We start from the raw sequence: 17,693 nt of genomic DNA on the forward strand, positions 1-17,693 counted from the left end.
CTCATTTACAACATTTTGTCTTAGGTTTTCTTAGTTATGTAAAATAACCCTAAGTGGCTTACTAGATTGAGGGAAAAGCCGAAGAAAACAAAGAAACTAAGTGGCTCTAAAACTGATTAAACTTAGAATAACAATTTAAAAGTCTAAGAATGAATTGTCAGTCTCATGACATCAAAGGTCTACATTTGTGTATTTATTCTCTTAGTAAGACAACATTTGTTTTCTAGTCCAGCACCTAGAAGGCATGAACACCACAGACTCCGCAGGAAATAAAACCTTTGTTGACTACTCACGAACAGCTCTAAGGGTAACATTTGGAGTTATCGCCTTGCTGGCGGTTTTAGGCAATGGATTGGTTTGTGCGGTTATTCTCCGATGTCGCAGAATATTGAAGAACTCGTATAACTTGATGATTCTCTCCCTCGCCTTTATTGATATGTTCACAGGTAAGATGCATGTGACAAAAACAAAACTTACCTAAAGAAATAAATATAGGTGATATAAGCCCAGTTTAAAACCAAAATCACAAGCAGAGATCTATTACAATGAAGAAATCTGGCAAGAGACAAGTTATTACAGAAGCAAATTTATTATAACTTAAATCGGTTATCACAAACACTGGAACAGCAGCTCAGTCCACGGAAGTGAACACATATATCTTATTAGTCGGGTAAAAGCCGACTCCTGTCAAAGAGCAGTCATGTGCAATGGGCAATACCGCAGAAATGTAATAAAGGCTTAACCTTCTTTGCACGATGTCAAAGTCAATGCCGAAAGAAAAAGATACGTCGAATATGTTAACAAATGGTGTCATCTTTTCTACGTTCAAACATACAGACCCAGACACCGTTCGCGGTAGATCCACTCTAAAAGATGGCGTAGTTAATGAGCGTTTATTTCGAAACGGGTCGTTCCGCGGACTCAAAAATGCAAAAGAATAAAATGATTTGGCGAAGGTCTTACTAGAATAAAACTAGAAATCAAATGAGTTATCAATGAACAAAAAATAGGCAGAGACTGTTACTACAGACGACAGAAGAACATTTACGAAAGTTTTAGGTACTCATAAAGACAAGCTGCCTCGGTAACAAACTCTAGAAAACAACAACAAAGATTCTATGTTGGACTGCATAAGTGGCTTACATCAGAGTGAAGAGAAACGTTATTGTCATATTTACGTGACCTCTATCATGATTATTACATTTCTAGTTTTTGCTCAAACAGAGTGCATTGTCAGCTGTTATTTTTTCTCTTTGTGCCATTAGTTTTGTCGCTCTTGTTTATATTATATTCGCATGTTGTGCAGGAATGCTTGTGGGGTATCAAATAACCTGGTGTCAAATGAATGTGATATATTGGACAAAGCATGTATACAACAAATGTGTGACGAATCAGAGTTGTGTGTACAACAAAATGATGTTGAAAAGGAAATAAAATATGCAGAACAAATCAGGTCTCGTTATGCGATGGGTGTTAATTGTAATATTAACAATCGTGAGTACCATGTGCGCAGCAGAAGAATACCTGTAAAAGGAAAACTAGAAAGGTCTCACGTAAAAGCACAAAAATTAGACATGTGTATGCGAATTCTTAAAAACATTCTTGTGTCGTCAACAATGTATCGCTACATCAAATGCAGACTTAAAACAAGGATTGATAATGACAGTATCAAGTTTGTAAAAAAGATGAGGAAGAAATGGCATATTACACGGTCGACACTGCAACGAAAATCGACGATTTGACTGTAGAGGGTCTGTGGGCAAATATACCTCTTTGTATAGCTGTAATATGTCATCTAGTGTGTACAAGAATGCGAGCCACAGAGGTCATTGAACCTGTGTAATGACATTGAAACAAATCCCGGGCCTCAGGACTATACATAGTATTGATCCTACTCTAACAATCAAGGCACCATATAGTCAAGCTGATATCATGTACTTTGGTGAAAATGCTGGAAAGCAATGTGTTGCTATGAGTTTAAGTGCGTTGATTTATAATTAGATAAAACTAATACATAGCTGTAATGACCTTGTGCAAATTGCTATGTCTGAGAAAAATACCAGCTTAGTTATAGTGAAAACTACACCAGTAGTCTACATCATTGTGATTCAGTAATTGAGGGATATCAGTATAGTAAAGTATTTCCAGACTACACACTCACTCGGTGGCAATTAAGAACTCAGAGGAGTGCAGATTAATACATATAAAATAACTGCAATGAACAGTGTGAGAGAAGAACACAACTGCTCTTGTAAACAATGTTATGCTGTAGGGCTTTATGCAATGTGTTACTCAGTAGCAAAGACATATGTGTAATTATTAAATACTAAGCGTGACAGAAACCCTTTTCTCCCCTAGCACATAAGTGACATCGCAACTCAATCAACTTCAGTACGATTAACGTAGATTAAACTGCCATCTATCGGTCAGTACAAATAAGCAATGTTTTCATGATGTACGATTATAGTTTCATAATATTTCTTTAAGACATGCATCTATTAGCATGTGCATATTACACATGCTATTTTTAGAATCGCTGCGCACCGCAAAAGATCAACACTCGTGGCAGTGTTTTTTCTCAGGACTACAAAATTATGTTCGTTTAAGTTACAAGCATCGGATATTGTATCAGAGTTAAATAATATTAATTGAACCATGTTTGTTTGTTTCAAACAACTTTTGTTCATTGAAGTTGAACTTGAAGTTGAATTGAATTGAATTTTATCTTCTTATATGGAGTCACAAGAACTGCTTGTCCCCTCAGCTAGTTCCAAGACTAATCGAAGCGGGGTCAAGAGTTTATCTTAAAAAGGAAAGAAAGAAAAAAAGTAATGATAATTAAGAATAAGAAGCAGCGATATTATAGAACGACGTTTCGACGACTCCATGCCATCATTCTCAAATTGAAATAAGATACGTTATGTGAGTTCGTTATATAGTGAATCAGCGATCAGCCGACTTAGTACGAAGACAGCTCTCCGATCTTGCGAAGAAAATTAACAGTGACTTGCGCCCAGTGTTTACGAGCAAGAAATTTGCTGAAGAAATCAAAGTGACGGAACCCAAACCACCTCTTGTTAACGAACAATGCGTTGTTTATGAATACAAATGTGATCTGTGTGACGCAGATTATGTGGGCTATACATGCCGACACTTATTTCAGCGCATTAATGAGCATATTAAGCATTCTGTCATTGGTAAGCACCTGCGGGACGTACACAATCTGAGGAACAAAGATCTCCGTGACCAATTTACAATCCTCAAGAAATGCCGTCGGAAACTGGATTGTTTAATTTATGAAATGCTCTTCATCAAAAACAAAACACCAACACTTAACACCCGATCTGACTCCATTAAAGCAAAACTTTTTATTTGACACTTCAAGCGCACCACGCTTGGTATTTTTATTTTTATTCATCGATTTTTTTTTTATCTCTTAATCATATGCACTGAGACCTTCACACGTACATTCACTATATAACGAACTCACATAACTTATCTTATTTGAATTTGAGAACGATGGCATGGAGCCGTCGAAACGTCATTCTTTAATATCGTTGCTTTTTATTCTTAATTGTTTATTGAAAACCTTACTTATTAGTAGTGATAATTTACAACAAAATTACAAAAGGTACAAGTTAAACAATGGAAACAACTACAGGTAACCGAAAACAAAGTAACAGTGTAACGTCCACACACATAAGCGACTAGAATACTAGTCGTTTCAACCAAAACGTTCCGGCAACGCTTTCGATTTTGTCTTTGTCATCATACTGTGTACATCTTCAAACGAGAACAGAACGAACTAGTTTGCCATTACCTTCTTCACAGGGCACAGGATTACAAAACATATAGCTCAATAGCATGTTCAACTGTTAATTTAGCCACTGAATGTTGAATTGAAAGCAAGGACGAGCAGTTTTTACCACAACGTTTCAACGATACACGGTTAAATGAAAAGTGATGGTAGACAATAGGCCATTTCCGAGTTCCTTTTGGCTTTGTGTCAAGACGAGTCTTCGTGTGAAATCATTTATATGAAAATGTGTTTCGCACACAGGTTCATTTCCATGCAGATCAAACTCATTTTCAAATGAAAATTTTAGCACGAGGACTCCTTTTGAATCACAGACCCAAGGTAACTCGGAAATGGCCAATTGTATTTTGTTGTTGTTGTTATCTTCGCAGGAGTTATACTGGCAATTACTCCTGCCTTTGTCATAGGAGACGAAAACTTTCCCGTCCCGGGAAACTTGGCAGGAGATGTTTTCTGCCATATACTTAGTTCCCAGTACTTCGTCTTCACCTTCGGCAAGATCTCTGTTGCCATTGTCATGCTATTGGCAATAGACCGCTGGTATGCAATAACTAGACCCGTCAAGTATAAAGCTACATTCAAGCGGCGGAGAGTCATTATGTACATTACAAGCGTCTCCATGGTTTGTTGTGCACTCAACTGGCAAGCGTTAATCGAGAAGAAACTTGTCATCGAAAACGGAACTCCCTCTTGTGTTTGGATCACGCTGATTGAAAACAGGTTCTCCTCTCAGATTTTCACTGTCGTTTACGTGGCATTTACCTTTTTCATTCCACTGTTTATTTCCATGATTACCTTTTTTCACTTGCATCGAGAAATGCGGAGGTCACGTGATCGTCTGGCCAGGAGCAACAACACGAAATCTTTTAAAAGCCTTTTGCGCATGTGCGCTATAACAGGTTTGTTCCTGGCACTGTGCTGGATTCCAAACCAGTTTGTTTATGTGCTGTCAAAGTTCAACATCACGCAACTGGATACACCTCTCCATCACGCCACAGTTGTTTTAGCCATGTTCAATTCTTGTGTAAATCCTTGGATCTACGGAGCTACCAACCGTAATTACAGGAAAAAATTCGCAAGAATTCTCTGTTTCTGGAAGAAAGTGGAAGTCGCGCCACAAGAGACAGACATTACAGGAAAGGAAAGAGGGACCAGACGTCGCCACGTTGGAAGATGTAGTAAGATGGAGCATCAGCCGGAACGGTCAAAGGATGTGAACTACTCGGCATTTGCACTCGAAGGCTCCCAAGCAAAACCAGAGAAACACCAATAAGAAAGCAACGGAAATATCTCAATGACCGGAATACCCGGTGACGATGGCGAAACCAAAATTCGCGACAAAGCCACGATTGAATCCGTCACATAAAGCAAACTATAACTTCAGGGAAGCATTGTCTTAATCGACTTGCTCTTATAATAATAACATCGACTTGACTTATTATCATGTTAGATTTAAGCGATAGAGTTCTCTTACCATGTATACATAGCCTCATCTAAACGCGAGGGAGAGACACTTACGTAAACCTGAGACGCAGTCGATGGTTTGCATAACTTTCGAGAATTCTCTCAACCCCACGAGTACAGTACCCGGGAAGACATATAACAATGCTGACTAATACAAGAATGTCTTGTGTAGAAAAAGGCGTTATTATTATTTTTTTGCCAGTTATTACCACTTATATTTAATCTCTAATTATTTTCATTGATTGATCCAAATGTGGTTTTAATAACTGTCAGTCTTTTTCCACCATTATATTTCTTGCTAGTAATACTTATGATTACTATGTTTTCTGCACTATTTTCATTTTACTTCAGTTGTTTTACAGTTTTATGGGTTATTTATGTCTCCTTTGCTTTGTGTTTCTGTGTTTCAGTTTTTTGCCAAGAGGCGAGCTTAACCTACGCTGCTATTGTAATTTCGGTCACAGGATAGTCTTCTGACTATTGCTCAATATTTTTTTCTTATACCTGTCATGCCCTTTGATGTTCAACTGCCACCAGACCCCTAAGGTCTATTTTGCTAAATAAATTATAATCAACAACTTGTCTCTAGTGGGTAGGAGTCATAATTTTTTTATTTGCTGGCAAATAAATTCCTTTTAAATAATGTAGTGGTAATAGGGTATGGTATGTAAAAACATATTGTAAGTTATGTTCTGTTAGTGAAACAGTTGAGTAAGGTACCAAGTTTGTAGAAGTGTTTTGTTATGTAAATTTAGGTTCATTACCTAAATGTAATGAAACATCATGTATTAAACTTAGTGGTTATGCTGTTTATCATTAAAAAAAAGTGTCTACATAAATTTCATAACCAATATAGCTGGCTTTTATCGCAATCTGTCTGCTTGAAATCAGCTATTTAGTATTACGAGAAAAAATTTTGTTTTATTCAAATCGTACAAGTAATTAGAGCAACAAAGCAACGTAGTTTAATAATTACTTTTTAACACATTTTGTCTATCAAGAGGATTAATTAAGTCTTATTATTGTTTCAATTTAATTACATTATTACACTTAATGTAGTCATCTATTGACCAATCGTATGATTACTTTACTGTGATATTTTATTATAAGGTACCCTAACAAAATGTAAGTTAGTGTATTAGGGTATTAGGGTATTAGGGTATCAGGGTATTAGGGCAATAGGGTATTAGGTGTCATGTATTTGGTTTATTTCTATCGAAGCACATGGAACAGAGTGCGCATAAGTGCGCATGCTCATAATGTCAACCGCTGGCTCAATACACTACAACTCCTCCCCCTTAAGCCAGTCTCGTACCCCAAAAGTTCAACACAACATGCAGAGCCCTAGAAATGGACAGTTCAATGTTCAAAGGTCCAGTCGGGCTGGGGGCTTCCTCTCTCTGGTAGGGTATCTTCTAACAGGAACATGTTCAATCTGGCTCGGCGGGCTGCTAACTGAAGCTTTAGCCGCTGGATTGGATGGCTGAAAACACGTTTCCCGTGGGACGGCTTCTGTCTGCTCAGGCGGCTCAGCTACTTGGTCACCATGGCATTCGACTGTGGGCGGGAACGGCAACGGCTGGATAACTGGCGTACGGTTGTCTGCAACAGGAACATTGGAATCTTTGATTTGGTCTGTGTGTCGACGCCAAACTAAGTTAGGCCCAATCTCCACTTCATAAGACAGGGGTCCTAGTTGTGCACGCACAATACCTGGTACCCACTTTGATTTTCCATTGTAATTTCGTGCTATTACTCTCTGGCCAATGGAAAAATGCCGCGTTACAGAACCACCCGTGGCGACAGACTGGTCTATCTGACGGTTGTTTATCTGGACGCTGAGATCTGGTTTTAAAAGGTCCAGTCGAGTGCGTAATCTTCTTCCCAAGAACAACTGGGATGGTGGCTCTCCAGTGGTTGAGTGGGGAGTGTTCCGATAAGCCAGCAAAAATCTTGCCAACTTAAGATTCAAGGATTTCACTTCAGTTTCGCTCTTCATCGCACTTTTGAAGCTCCCCACACCGCGTTCCGCCAGCCCGTTGGTAGCAGGGTGGTAAGGTGCTGACGTGATGTGTTTGATTCCGTTTCTCTGAAGGAATTGCTGAAACTCTTCTGATGTAAATTGCGACCCGTTATCGCTTACCAACTGGGCTGGTATTCCATATCTGGCAAATAATTTCTGAAGGACTTCAATGGTCTTCTCTGAGGTTGTACTAGTCATTCTCTCTATCTCTAGCCATCTTGAATGTGCATCCACTACCACCAAGAACATGCTGTTGAGGAACGGACCTGCAAAATCAAGGTGAATTCGTTGCCAGGGGGACGAAGGCCACTCCCATGCGTGTACCGGTACTGTACTGGGCTCTCTCTGTGTTAGTTGGCAACCTGAGCAGGACTTAACCGTCAGTTCAATTTCCTTGTCGATTCCAGGCCACCAGATGTAACTTCGGGCGAGGGCCTTCATCTTCACGACCCCCATATGTCCCTGATGCAGTTCCTCGAGAACTTGAGGGCGCAACTTTGGAGGTACTACGACTCTTATTCCCCACATCAGACAGCCTGATTGTATTGTGATCTCATCTTTGCGAATAAAATAGGGTTTGAGTGCAGGAGCAGTGTTGTGTGGCCAACCTTTGCTGGTCATCTCATACACTTGAGCCAAAACAGGATCTCTCTGTGTTTCTCGTCTAACGTTATCCACTGTGACTGGCAGTGGATCAAACTGCATCAAATTAAATACACCCACAGGGTCGACAACTTCTTCATCTCTGGATTCCTTTACGAGTGGAAGGCGGGAAAGACCATCGGCATTACTGTGAACTTTCGTGTTCTTGTATTCAATGGTGTAATCATAGCCCGCCAGGAACAAGGCATAACGTTGCAGTCGAGCTGCAGTGACCACAGGGATGCTTTTCCGCGGATGAAAGATTGACGTTAAGGGCTGATGATCTGTGTACAATGTGAAAGAGCGGCCAAACAAATACATATGGAACTTCTTTACCCCCCAGATTATTGACAAGGCTTCTTTGTCAATCTGTGCATACTTTTGCTCAGTTTTGGTGAGTGTTCTTGAAGCAAAAGCTATCGGTCGCTCGGTACCATCGTGCATCACGTGAGATAGCACCGCTCCAATACCGACAGGGGATGCATCACAAGCAAGCCTTAGTGGTAGGCTGGGATCATAATGCGTTAAAACTTGCTCTGACGTGATCATTTCTTTCACTTTGTGGAATGCTATCTCGCACTGTTCTGTCCATTTCCACTGATGATTCTTCTCCAAAAGTTGTGTCAGGGGATGCCCTACTGTCGATAGGTTAGGCAAGAACCTGTGATAGTAATTGATTAGCCCGAGAAAAGATCTCACTTCAACTACATCGTTTGGACGTGGCGCATTCAATACTGCTTCTACTTTCTCTGCTGACTTGTGTAGGCCATCTTTGTCGATGTCATGTCCACAATAAGTTATCTTCTCCTTGAAAAACTCACATTTTACCTTGTTTGCTCTCAATCCATGAAGCTGAAGCCGTCGTAGAACTTCTTCTAAGTTAGCCAGGTGTTCTGCATCATCCTTGCCAGTAATGATCATATCATCAAGGATACAGCTTGTGCCAGATGTTCCTTCCAGCACTTGATCAATGGTGCGCTGCCAGATTGCAGGTGCTGATGTGATGCCAAACACCAGTCTGTTGTACTGAAACAGGCCCATGTGTGTGTTGATGGTGAGGTATTTCTTGGAATCTTCTTCCATCTCTAGTTGGTGGTATGCCTGACGAAGGTCAATCTTTGAGAATTTCTGCCCACCACTAAGCTTTGCAAAGATATCTTCAATGCGGGGTAAAGGATACCGCTCAGCTTGTAGTTCTGGGTTCACTGTGCCTTTGTAATCACCACAAATTCTGACAAACCCATCTTTCTTTGGGACAGGTACAATGGGCGTTGCCCAGTCGCTCCACTCAACTTTCGTGAGAATACCTTCGTTCTGAAGTCTTCTCAGTTCTTCTTCAACCTTGGGCCTCAAGGTGTAAGGTACAGCACGAGCTTTGCAGAAATGAGCTTGGCTATCTTCTTTGAGGGTTAGCCTTGCCTTAGCTGATTTGAATGTTCCCAGTTTATCTTCAAAAACATCAGAGTATTTGTCTAGCGTGGTCTGCAGACGTTCGTTAGCAATTGGTGGGGTTTGTGAAGCTTTCAGTGATTTAATAGCATACCAATCCAGGCGTATCTTGTAGAGCCAATCCCTTCCCATCAACACAGGGCCCTTATTCTTAACCACATACAGATCCAATAGTAAAGGTTGCTGACTTTTGTACTCAACATTTGCCTTAAGCACTCCCAGTGGAACAATGCTTTCCTCCGTGTAGGTTTTCAACATTAGTTCAGTTTTATGCAAGGGTTTGTCGTTAAATTTCTCCTCGTACAAATCATGTGGAATGATCGACACAGCCGAGCCTGTGTCCAGTTCCATTTTCAACGGTTTCCCTTCTACTTTCAGATCTACCCAGATTACATTACTGCTCGGTTTCCTCACATTGTGTATCCTCATGCTTCCTAACACATCTTCAAATTCATCACTTTCACTGTACTGAACAGTATGGACTTGAGTGTTTTGTGGTGTTTTGAGTGGTTGCTTTGGCTTACCTTGTCGTCTCGAGTTACAAACTCTGGAAATATGGCCCACCTTCCCACAATGATAACATGTCTGGTCCTTGAATCTGCAATTGTGTGATGCGTGCGAGTCTCCTCCGCATCGATAGCAACCCTTAGGCGTGAGGTTCGGCGGCGGCGGCGGCGGCGGCGGTGGCGGTGGCGGTGGCGGTGGCGGTGGCGGTGGCGGTGGCGGTGGCGGTGGCGGTGGCGGTGGCGGTGGCGGTGGCGGTGGCGGTGGCGGTGGCGGTGGCGGTGGCGGTGGCGGTGGCGGTGGCGGTGGCGGTGGCGGTGGCGGTGGCGGTGGCGGTGGTTTGCTGTTATCTGAGATCTTGTCAACTCGAGGTTCTGCGTGCAGCTCACTGTGCAATTCCGAAGCATCACGTACGGCAGTTTCCATCTCCAAAGCCTTGGAATATTTCAGTTTTGCTTCTGAAAGCAAACGCCTTTGTATCTGCATATTTTGAAGGCCACAGACCAATTTATCCCGTAAAGCTTCGTTAAGGTTCGCGCCAAAATTGCAGTGAGTCGCTAGTTTCTTCAGTTCTGCTACGTAGGCCAACACGGTTTCTCCTTCTCGCTGATTTCGTTTGTAAAAACGAAAGCGTTCTGCTATTTCCAATGGTTTAGGACTTAAGTGTTGCTGAAGGGTCGTGACGATCTCTTGGAAGCTCTTCGTGGCTGGTTTATCCGGTGAAAGAAGGTCCCTCAACAATGTGTACGTTTTGTTGCCGATCAAGCTTAACAAGGTTGGCACTTGGCGGTTCTCATCGATGTTGTTTGCTAAGAAAAACTGTTCTACACGTTCCGCATAAGTTTCCCATTTCTCTTGTGTCTCATTAAAACTCTCTATCTTCCCGATAGCAGTCATATTTTCGACGTTTTCCTACGACTTCATCCTCGTCGCCACTGTCATGTATTTGGTTTATTTCGATCGAAGCACATGGAACAGAGTGCGCATAAGTGCGCATGCTCATAATGTCAACCGCTGGCTCAATACACTACATTAGGGTATTAGTGTATTAGGGTATTAGGGTATTAGGGTATTAGGGCATTAGGGTATTAGTGTATTAGGGTATTAGGATATTGGGGTATTAGGACATTAGAATAGTAGGGTATTAGGGTATTAGGGTATTAGGGTATTAAGGTATCAGGGGATAAGGTATTAGTGCATCAGGGTATTAGGGTATTAGGATATTAGGGTATAAGGGTATAAGGGTATTAGAGTATTACGGTATAAGGGTATTAGGGTATTAAGGTATAGGAGTATTAGGGTATAAGGGTATTACGGTATTAGGGTATTACGGTTTTAGGGCATTAGCGTATTAAGCCATCAGGGTATTAGGGTATTAAGGTGTTACAATATCATACAATGTAATGTTTAGTCTTTCAACGTAAGCTTAGTCGGGCCTCTACAGGCTGGAAAGCCGTTGTGGACCAACTACATACAGGTTGTGTATGAAACAAGTTATCGATAAAGAACATAAATAAGAACAACTTGTTCACAGCTAAGATGAACTTCTTTTCATAAAGAAAACTGATTTTCGTTGATAACAATATGTCGATACCTAGTTTTTCCTACTCTTTGAGATTTTTGTCGAGAAGACATATGTTCTGACATGCGCAGTGAATGCTGGTTAGCAAGATTACATTAGGGAAAAGCTATGTTGAGCACTAAACGTTTAGTTATCAACAACAAGCTCTCTAGTCTGTCGAGCTTCTCAATCCTGGAAGTTTTTTTTTTGTGACTACAATTACAAAAGTACAAGAATGATAAATGAGCTTCTCTTTATTGGGGTAATAGATACTGCAAGTAAAATGGTTTGGATTTGATATTTCTTCGAAATACTAGAAGCTACTAAAATAGATCATATGATACCGGCTTTCATGTTTATTCAGATTATTTACTTCGAGATAACACTTGTTTTACAAGAAAAAATTTAATTCATTAAATTATGCATATTTGAGGCAAGCAAGAGCTTAGGTAGCAGCAGTTCATGCAGTTGCTTTCAATTCATCCGTCGAGGGATCTCTTTCTTACATGTATTCTTGATTTAAGTGTCGTTGTCAGAGAAAGCCGGGCAGAGCAGAAAGATCGAGATTCGTCGTTTATCTTCATCTTTTCATAATAGCTATCCGAAAACATTAACAACCATTGCGTTCGCCAAGAAAAAAAAAACATGAAGCGACCGGCAACTAGGACTTCAATTCTAGATTAAAACACACTGTGGCTAGGCCGAGATGAATAACAATATTGCATGTTGATTAGAACATCCTGTTTACTTAGTTTGCGTCTTCGCTGCTATGTCAGTGCTGTTTGGACTCGTCGTTATGAAGAGGTTTATGGACCAACGTTTGCCTCAAAAGCCCTCTATGCCTAATCTGAAGCATAATATGTAGTCATAGTACTTAAATCAACCTCCAAAACATTTAAGTTTGTTTATCATATTTTTGAGTTACTCAAGTTCCAGCATCTGTTCATTAGAATGACACTGAGTCACGCAGAAATTAGATTGGGGGAAAAGTGTTTACCCCTCGTTGTGAGTTTTGGTGACGTCACACTACGTTTCAGTATTGGAAAACGTTTATACAAAAAAATTACATGACAGCCTGTCTCCACAGAATAAACCATTAGTTAATTACAAAACAGTTTAGAATTGTGGCCATTATTCACATAGCCATCTAATGCGAACATTAGAGGTCGAGCATACTTTTCTAACGGTTATACTGGAGAGAGCTATGGACTAAGTAACAACAGATATATCAGATATCATATATACAGATATATATCCTTTCGTTTTTCACGATGCTGAGAGGTGCTTAATTCAAGACCAAATATGGAACTTTAAAATGAGGACGAGGACTCTCTTAGTAATCTTTATGTTGAGTGAGTATAACCTTTTCTTCTTAAGGGAGGTTCTGAAAGGGTTTTCTGATTGAGAGATGAGAATACATCTAAAACTTTGACTGACATTTGAGAAATGAAGCGTTTTTAAACTGATAACCGAGATCGAGAACTGCAAAAATTAATGAAATGTGGACTTATAGCTCACGAGAAATGCTAGAAAATTTAACTGATATCTGAGATTCCAGCACACCTATCTGAATCCTTCAGGACTTTAGGTTTTGGAAGCCCTTAACTGCTGATCAAAGCGGCTAAATACTACACCTTTCCAACTGGTACTAAATGTTTGTTAAGTTGAACACTGAACCAGAGGAAAATAGCAAGTAACAGACCGATTTTCGGCTCTCATGATCTATTTCCATTGCGAAACAACATTGACTGCTAACAGTCTTATTTTTATCAGGGAAAGCCGACGTAAACAGTTTTTGTATGAAATAACTATTCTTCGTAATTTTCATAATTTTTAACGGCCTGTTTTTCTTTTAATCATACACCTGTTCTCCAAACATCAGTCAAGAAGTTGACTTCATAATGAGGATCACCGAGTAAAGTTGCCGGCTCGTCAGAATTTTCTGTTAGTTTTTGACATCTTGTTGACAGGTTTTAATGAGCGCTAGGTTTCTCTTTGTTTCTCTCGAAAACTCAACTTTGTTGTCTGCAATTAGGCCGTTCCATCCCCTTTGTGATGTATATGGACTCACAGGAAGACACGTTGGAAACCAATAAACTTTAATATCTAAAAGGTTAAACTATCAAACTTGGCAAATTGATCTCAAACCAATGTTGGAGGCAAAAATAGAGGATAGTACATGACCGCGCGGAGATACGAAATTTCTCTTCGAATGTTGAAAAATATTTCACGAATGAGCGCAGCGAACGAGTCAAATACTTTTCAACACCATTTAACTTTCACTGCGAAAAGCGCGATTTATTATGTAACCACAGCAACGGTGTTTTCACTTGTGAGGATAACATGTTATTTTCACTTGTGAAGAAGTAGTATATAGTGTAGTCGACAAATACCGTTTCGCAGAGGGAAGAGTATTTCCCCGTTTTGCAACCCCCAGCTTTAATACCGAAGCTCGCAAGCTCGCTTCGGTTAAACCAGGAGGTTTCAAAACGGGGAAATGCTGAGTCCCTCTTTGAAACAGTATTTGTCGACTACACTATATACTACTTACAACAACGGAGGGACACCAATTAGAAACAAACGAGCCCGCTGTTATACCGTCCGAGCATAAGCGATGCTTCGCGCAACAAACAAATGCGCTTGGTTGATGCGGGGTCGGAAAGAAAGCTGCGGAAAGCGGTGTGTCGGCGTTTATTGCAGGCAGCACAACTATCAACTCAAGAAAGGAATGAAAATGCCAGCGCCGTGTAGAGGCTGCGGGGTCGGGGTTTTGTGTGATTACCGTCTATGCATTCCATGTGGCGGGATCGCGCTAAAACAGCGACTTATCCGCAAACGCAAAAAAGCAAAGAGAATTTTTGAACTTGTTTTGCAAGAGATGATGTCAACCCAATTAGAGAAATGAAACCTCTTGTTATATCACAAGTCACTCTGGCTTCCATGGCAGCAGCGCAGTCAAGCAACACACAAGAAATTGAATGGAAAAAAGTGCATCAAGAAATAGAAGAAAGCCCTTACTGCTACAGAGAAGAAAAACTTGTAAAGGTATTGCATTGCAAAAAATGTTACTTGTACGGCAAAAATTACTTTGAACCTTTTTGCTGTACGGGGAAAAAAAACGGTCTTTGCCACGATTGCTACAAAAAAAAATAATTTCCATTATCTGGGATACCCAATTTATGACGTCCATGAGTACGGCCTAGCCTTTATTAAAGTTTACTAAGACATAAAAAACATAATCGAGATCGCGTACAGTGTCACAAAAAAAGGGGGAGAAAAACCTTTTTTTTTTTAGCCAGTCAAGGTAATTGTAACAAAACAAAATGGAGGCGGTCTCTGTTTTCCAATGTCGACAGGCGTCTTCAACAAAGTTTGATATCATAGTAGACATTGCCTGTTTCCACTGACAATTTAGCACCAAGATTCAAGATGAAGTTTGTTTTTTCTCTTTTTTCCATTGCATAAAACAACGAAGCCGGCGCCCACACCAAAAAGGTTGAACCGCTCTCACTTTCAAGTTTTAACACAACTGAAGGTCCGTATTTGTTCCGTCCTTGGTTGTATAAAGCAAGGACTTTAGACGTACCTACCTTAATATCACGCCATCTAAGCGTTTCTTCTGGCTCTTGAAAGTCTTCGAGAGATGGCCAGTCGCGCTTGTCGGGTGGAGGTGTGTCAACAACATCGAGAGCTTGTCCACGATCCATCGTAGAATACCAAATATACGCATCTCTTCAACAAGAAATTCACAGACCATTATCTACCTCAACCATACCATCGATGATCTCGCGCGCAATATCACGAACATTTTTTTGCCACTCAGGAGTAAAAAATTCTTCATGAACGAAAAGGCAGAGCATGTGGAACCACACAATCATCTTTTAAAAACATGAAAATAAACCCGGGAGTTTTTAAATGTCAGTTCGAAGTGGGAGGATTCGTGATTTTTTTTATCATTTCCGCTTCAAGTCTGCCGCGGATGTCTTTCTCAAGTTTCTTGACATCAACATCGATAATCTTTCTCTTTGACGGTTGGCGAAGCATCTTTGCTCGGACTTGGTCCTTGAGTGCGTTATACTGCTGAAACTCGGAAAGGATGGTGCCAAACTCGTGGGAAGACACATCGTTGTTGTTCAAAGCTTTGGAGAGCAGTCTGTTGATTGTATCCCGCCTGGCAACGGCGAGCGTGGTAATCTCTTGATGTTTCTTTATCTCCGAATCGAGTTTTTTGCTGGCGATAATTAGCCCCGAAGAAACGAGAGCGAAGCACCCCCTAACGCCGCCAATAGGAACTGCTACCGGCAGGCCAACCACAGACATAGCGGAGTCAAAACTTGCGCTGGAAAACGCTGCCGAGATAACACTGGAGCCGGCGGCACCCCAATTAACGAACTTTTTCGCGCGTTTGTATTTTTTTAGCAACGAGGCGATAGTGGCCGACCTCATGGTCCAAAGCGTTGGAAATCTCATTGATCTTTTGCAAGCGGAAATTTTGAGAAGGCTCCGCCAGCACTGGATAGAGAGGGTCGGCAGGCGGCGCGCTTGGAGGTAAAAGATTTGCTGAAGACATTGCGTATATAAAGAAATTTAATTTAACTCTAATTCAAAAAGAAGCGGGAAGCCCTTGAAATCAAAGAGTTTGCTGTTTTCATCTTTGACGCTGATAGTGATGCTTTTTATAAACTCGTCCGTAGAGCAGTCGCGCAAAACCTGTTGCGGAGAACCCTGGTAGCTAACATTTTCAAAAGGCTTCCCTTTCACATCAAACATGGCTAAGACATCTGACCTTTTGCCATTGAACAGATTCCGCTCTTTGTCGATCAAATCACAATGAATAAAATATGTCGTTGGAGATGTAAGCTTTTTTATGCGGGTAATATGATTCAAATTTCGCCCAGTACCAAGAAAACTGGTTAAATCGCGATCAAGTTCAATAATTCCCCCCCCCCCCCCCCCACCAAATTTCTGATTACAAGCTGGCCAATAGGTTGATTTATTGCTGTTTCCAACTTATAGTTATATTTGCCGAACAGACCTTCCATTTCTTTTGCAATTCTTTCTAAAGTGTAATGCCCTCGGACTATTTTACTAACTGACAAATTTTTACCTATCAAAGAGGCTGAACCTTCCTTTTTCAAAGTATCCCAGCTGTTGAATAGACTACAAGATATGACTTTCATGAAATGGACTCTCGGTATCGGCTCTTCAAAATAGATAGTCTCTCCATTCTGTTGTGTGACAATAGTGAGGACAACCATTTTATATTTAACAAACAAACATGTGTTCAAATACAATGGCGAATTTGTGGAAAGATCCTGAGTTTGTGAAAAAAGCGGATGCCGCGAAGAAAAAGGCGTGGACAAATTTTTTAAACCACTTTCCAAAAGCGGACAAAAGTCGGTTCGTTTCACAAGAAAGCATCGACGAGAAAAACAACGCAACCGCAGAGGTGTTTTTCAAAGAAAGCGAAGGCTCGTTTCAAAGCGTCTTCGGCTCAGACAGGCGGTATTGGAGCGCGGAAATGAAACAGGCGCTCGGTTTGGGAGACAGCGGGGGTTTTCCTTACCAACTGTCGCCACTCGGTTCGAAAGTTTCATTGGCCATCCCTGCGGTACCTTTCGATGGCAAAGCGCCAAGCTTGAAAAAAATATTCAACGCCGAAATAAAAATCTACGTCACACCTGGGCAATATTTCACTACAAAATTCAGAGAAATATTTCAAAAAACCAAACTCAGGCACACTTCTGGAACCGAATCAAAACACTGGTTAGGAGGGCCTGACATGAAATATTGGCCGCAACAGCTCAACTTCGCGGTTTTCTGGGCCACACAAGGGTGTGGAGTTTCTCGCGAAATCTTTGACAACGGGATGAATCTCCCCCCGCAGATAAGAGCTTTTTACATCTTCCACGTGTATTTCACGGTCAGGCGCATTTTGTACCAGCTAGGAGGTATTCAGAGCATAAGCGCTTTGCCTGGAGACCCGACGTTCAGCCAAATGAATAATCATTATGACGTTGCTTCGTACAAAAGGCTATGCGACGAGTTCGGCATAGACCCCTCGAGCGATTTTCGCCTCACACAAGGGAAAAACCACGGTTTGGGAAGTGTATACATTGGTGTGACAGGGCACGGGCCCTTAAAAACAGGAACCGCTTATCCAGGAGGGTTCTATAAATTCAGTGATGAAGGCGGTGCGGCAAGCTTTAAGAAGCAAAAATAGTTTATACTTG

The 17,693-nt window shown here is 41.0% G+C and overlaps 1 protein-coding gene and 1 pseudogene across 1 annotated transcript; both read left to right on the forward strand.

Moving 5' to 3' along the window:
• Positions 1–233: 233 nt before the first annotated feature.
• On the forward strand, positions 234–5,424 carry LOC149113567 (allatostatin-A receptor-like; annotated as a pseudogene).
• Positions 5,425–16,753: 11,329 nt separating this feature from the next.
• LOC149113568 (uncharacterized) lies at positions 16,754–17,689 on the forward strand. The gene has a single exon (XM_089287722.1). It carries the CDS (start codon positions 16,754–16,756, stop codon positions 17,681–17,683), a length of 930 nt encoding a protein of 309 aa, XP_089143848.1. The 3' UTR covers positions 17,684–17,689.
• The last annotated feature ends 4 nt before the right edge of the window (positions 17,690–17,693 follow it).

Source organism: Orbicella faveolata, unplaced genomic scaffold (genome assembly GCF_042242905.1).
Source record: "Orbicella faveolata isolate gen_17 unplaced genomic scaffold, um_ofav_v1 contig_14, whole genome shotgun sequence".
Taxonomy (NCBI): domain Eukaryota; kingdom Metazoa; phylum Cnidaria; class Anthozoa; order Scleractinia; family Merulinidae; genus Orbicella; species Orbicella faveolata.

Bases quoted from the DNA above. Each gene is read 5' to 3' on its own strand.
- LOC149113568 (XM_089287722.1), top strand. From the start codon at position 16,754: ATGGCGAATTTGTGGAAAGATCCTGAGTTTGTGAAAAAAGCGGATGCC.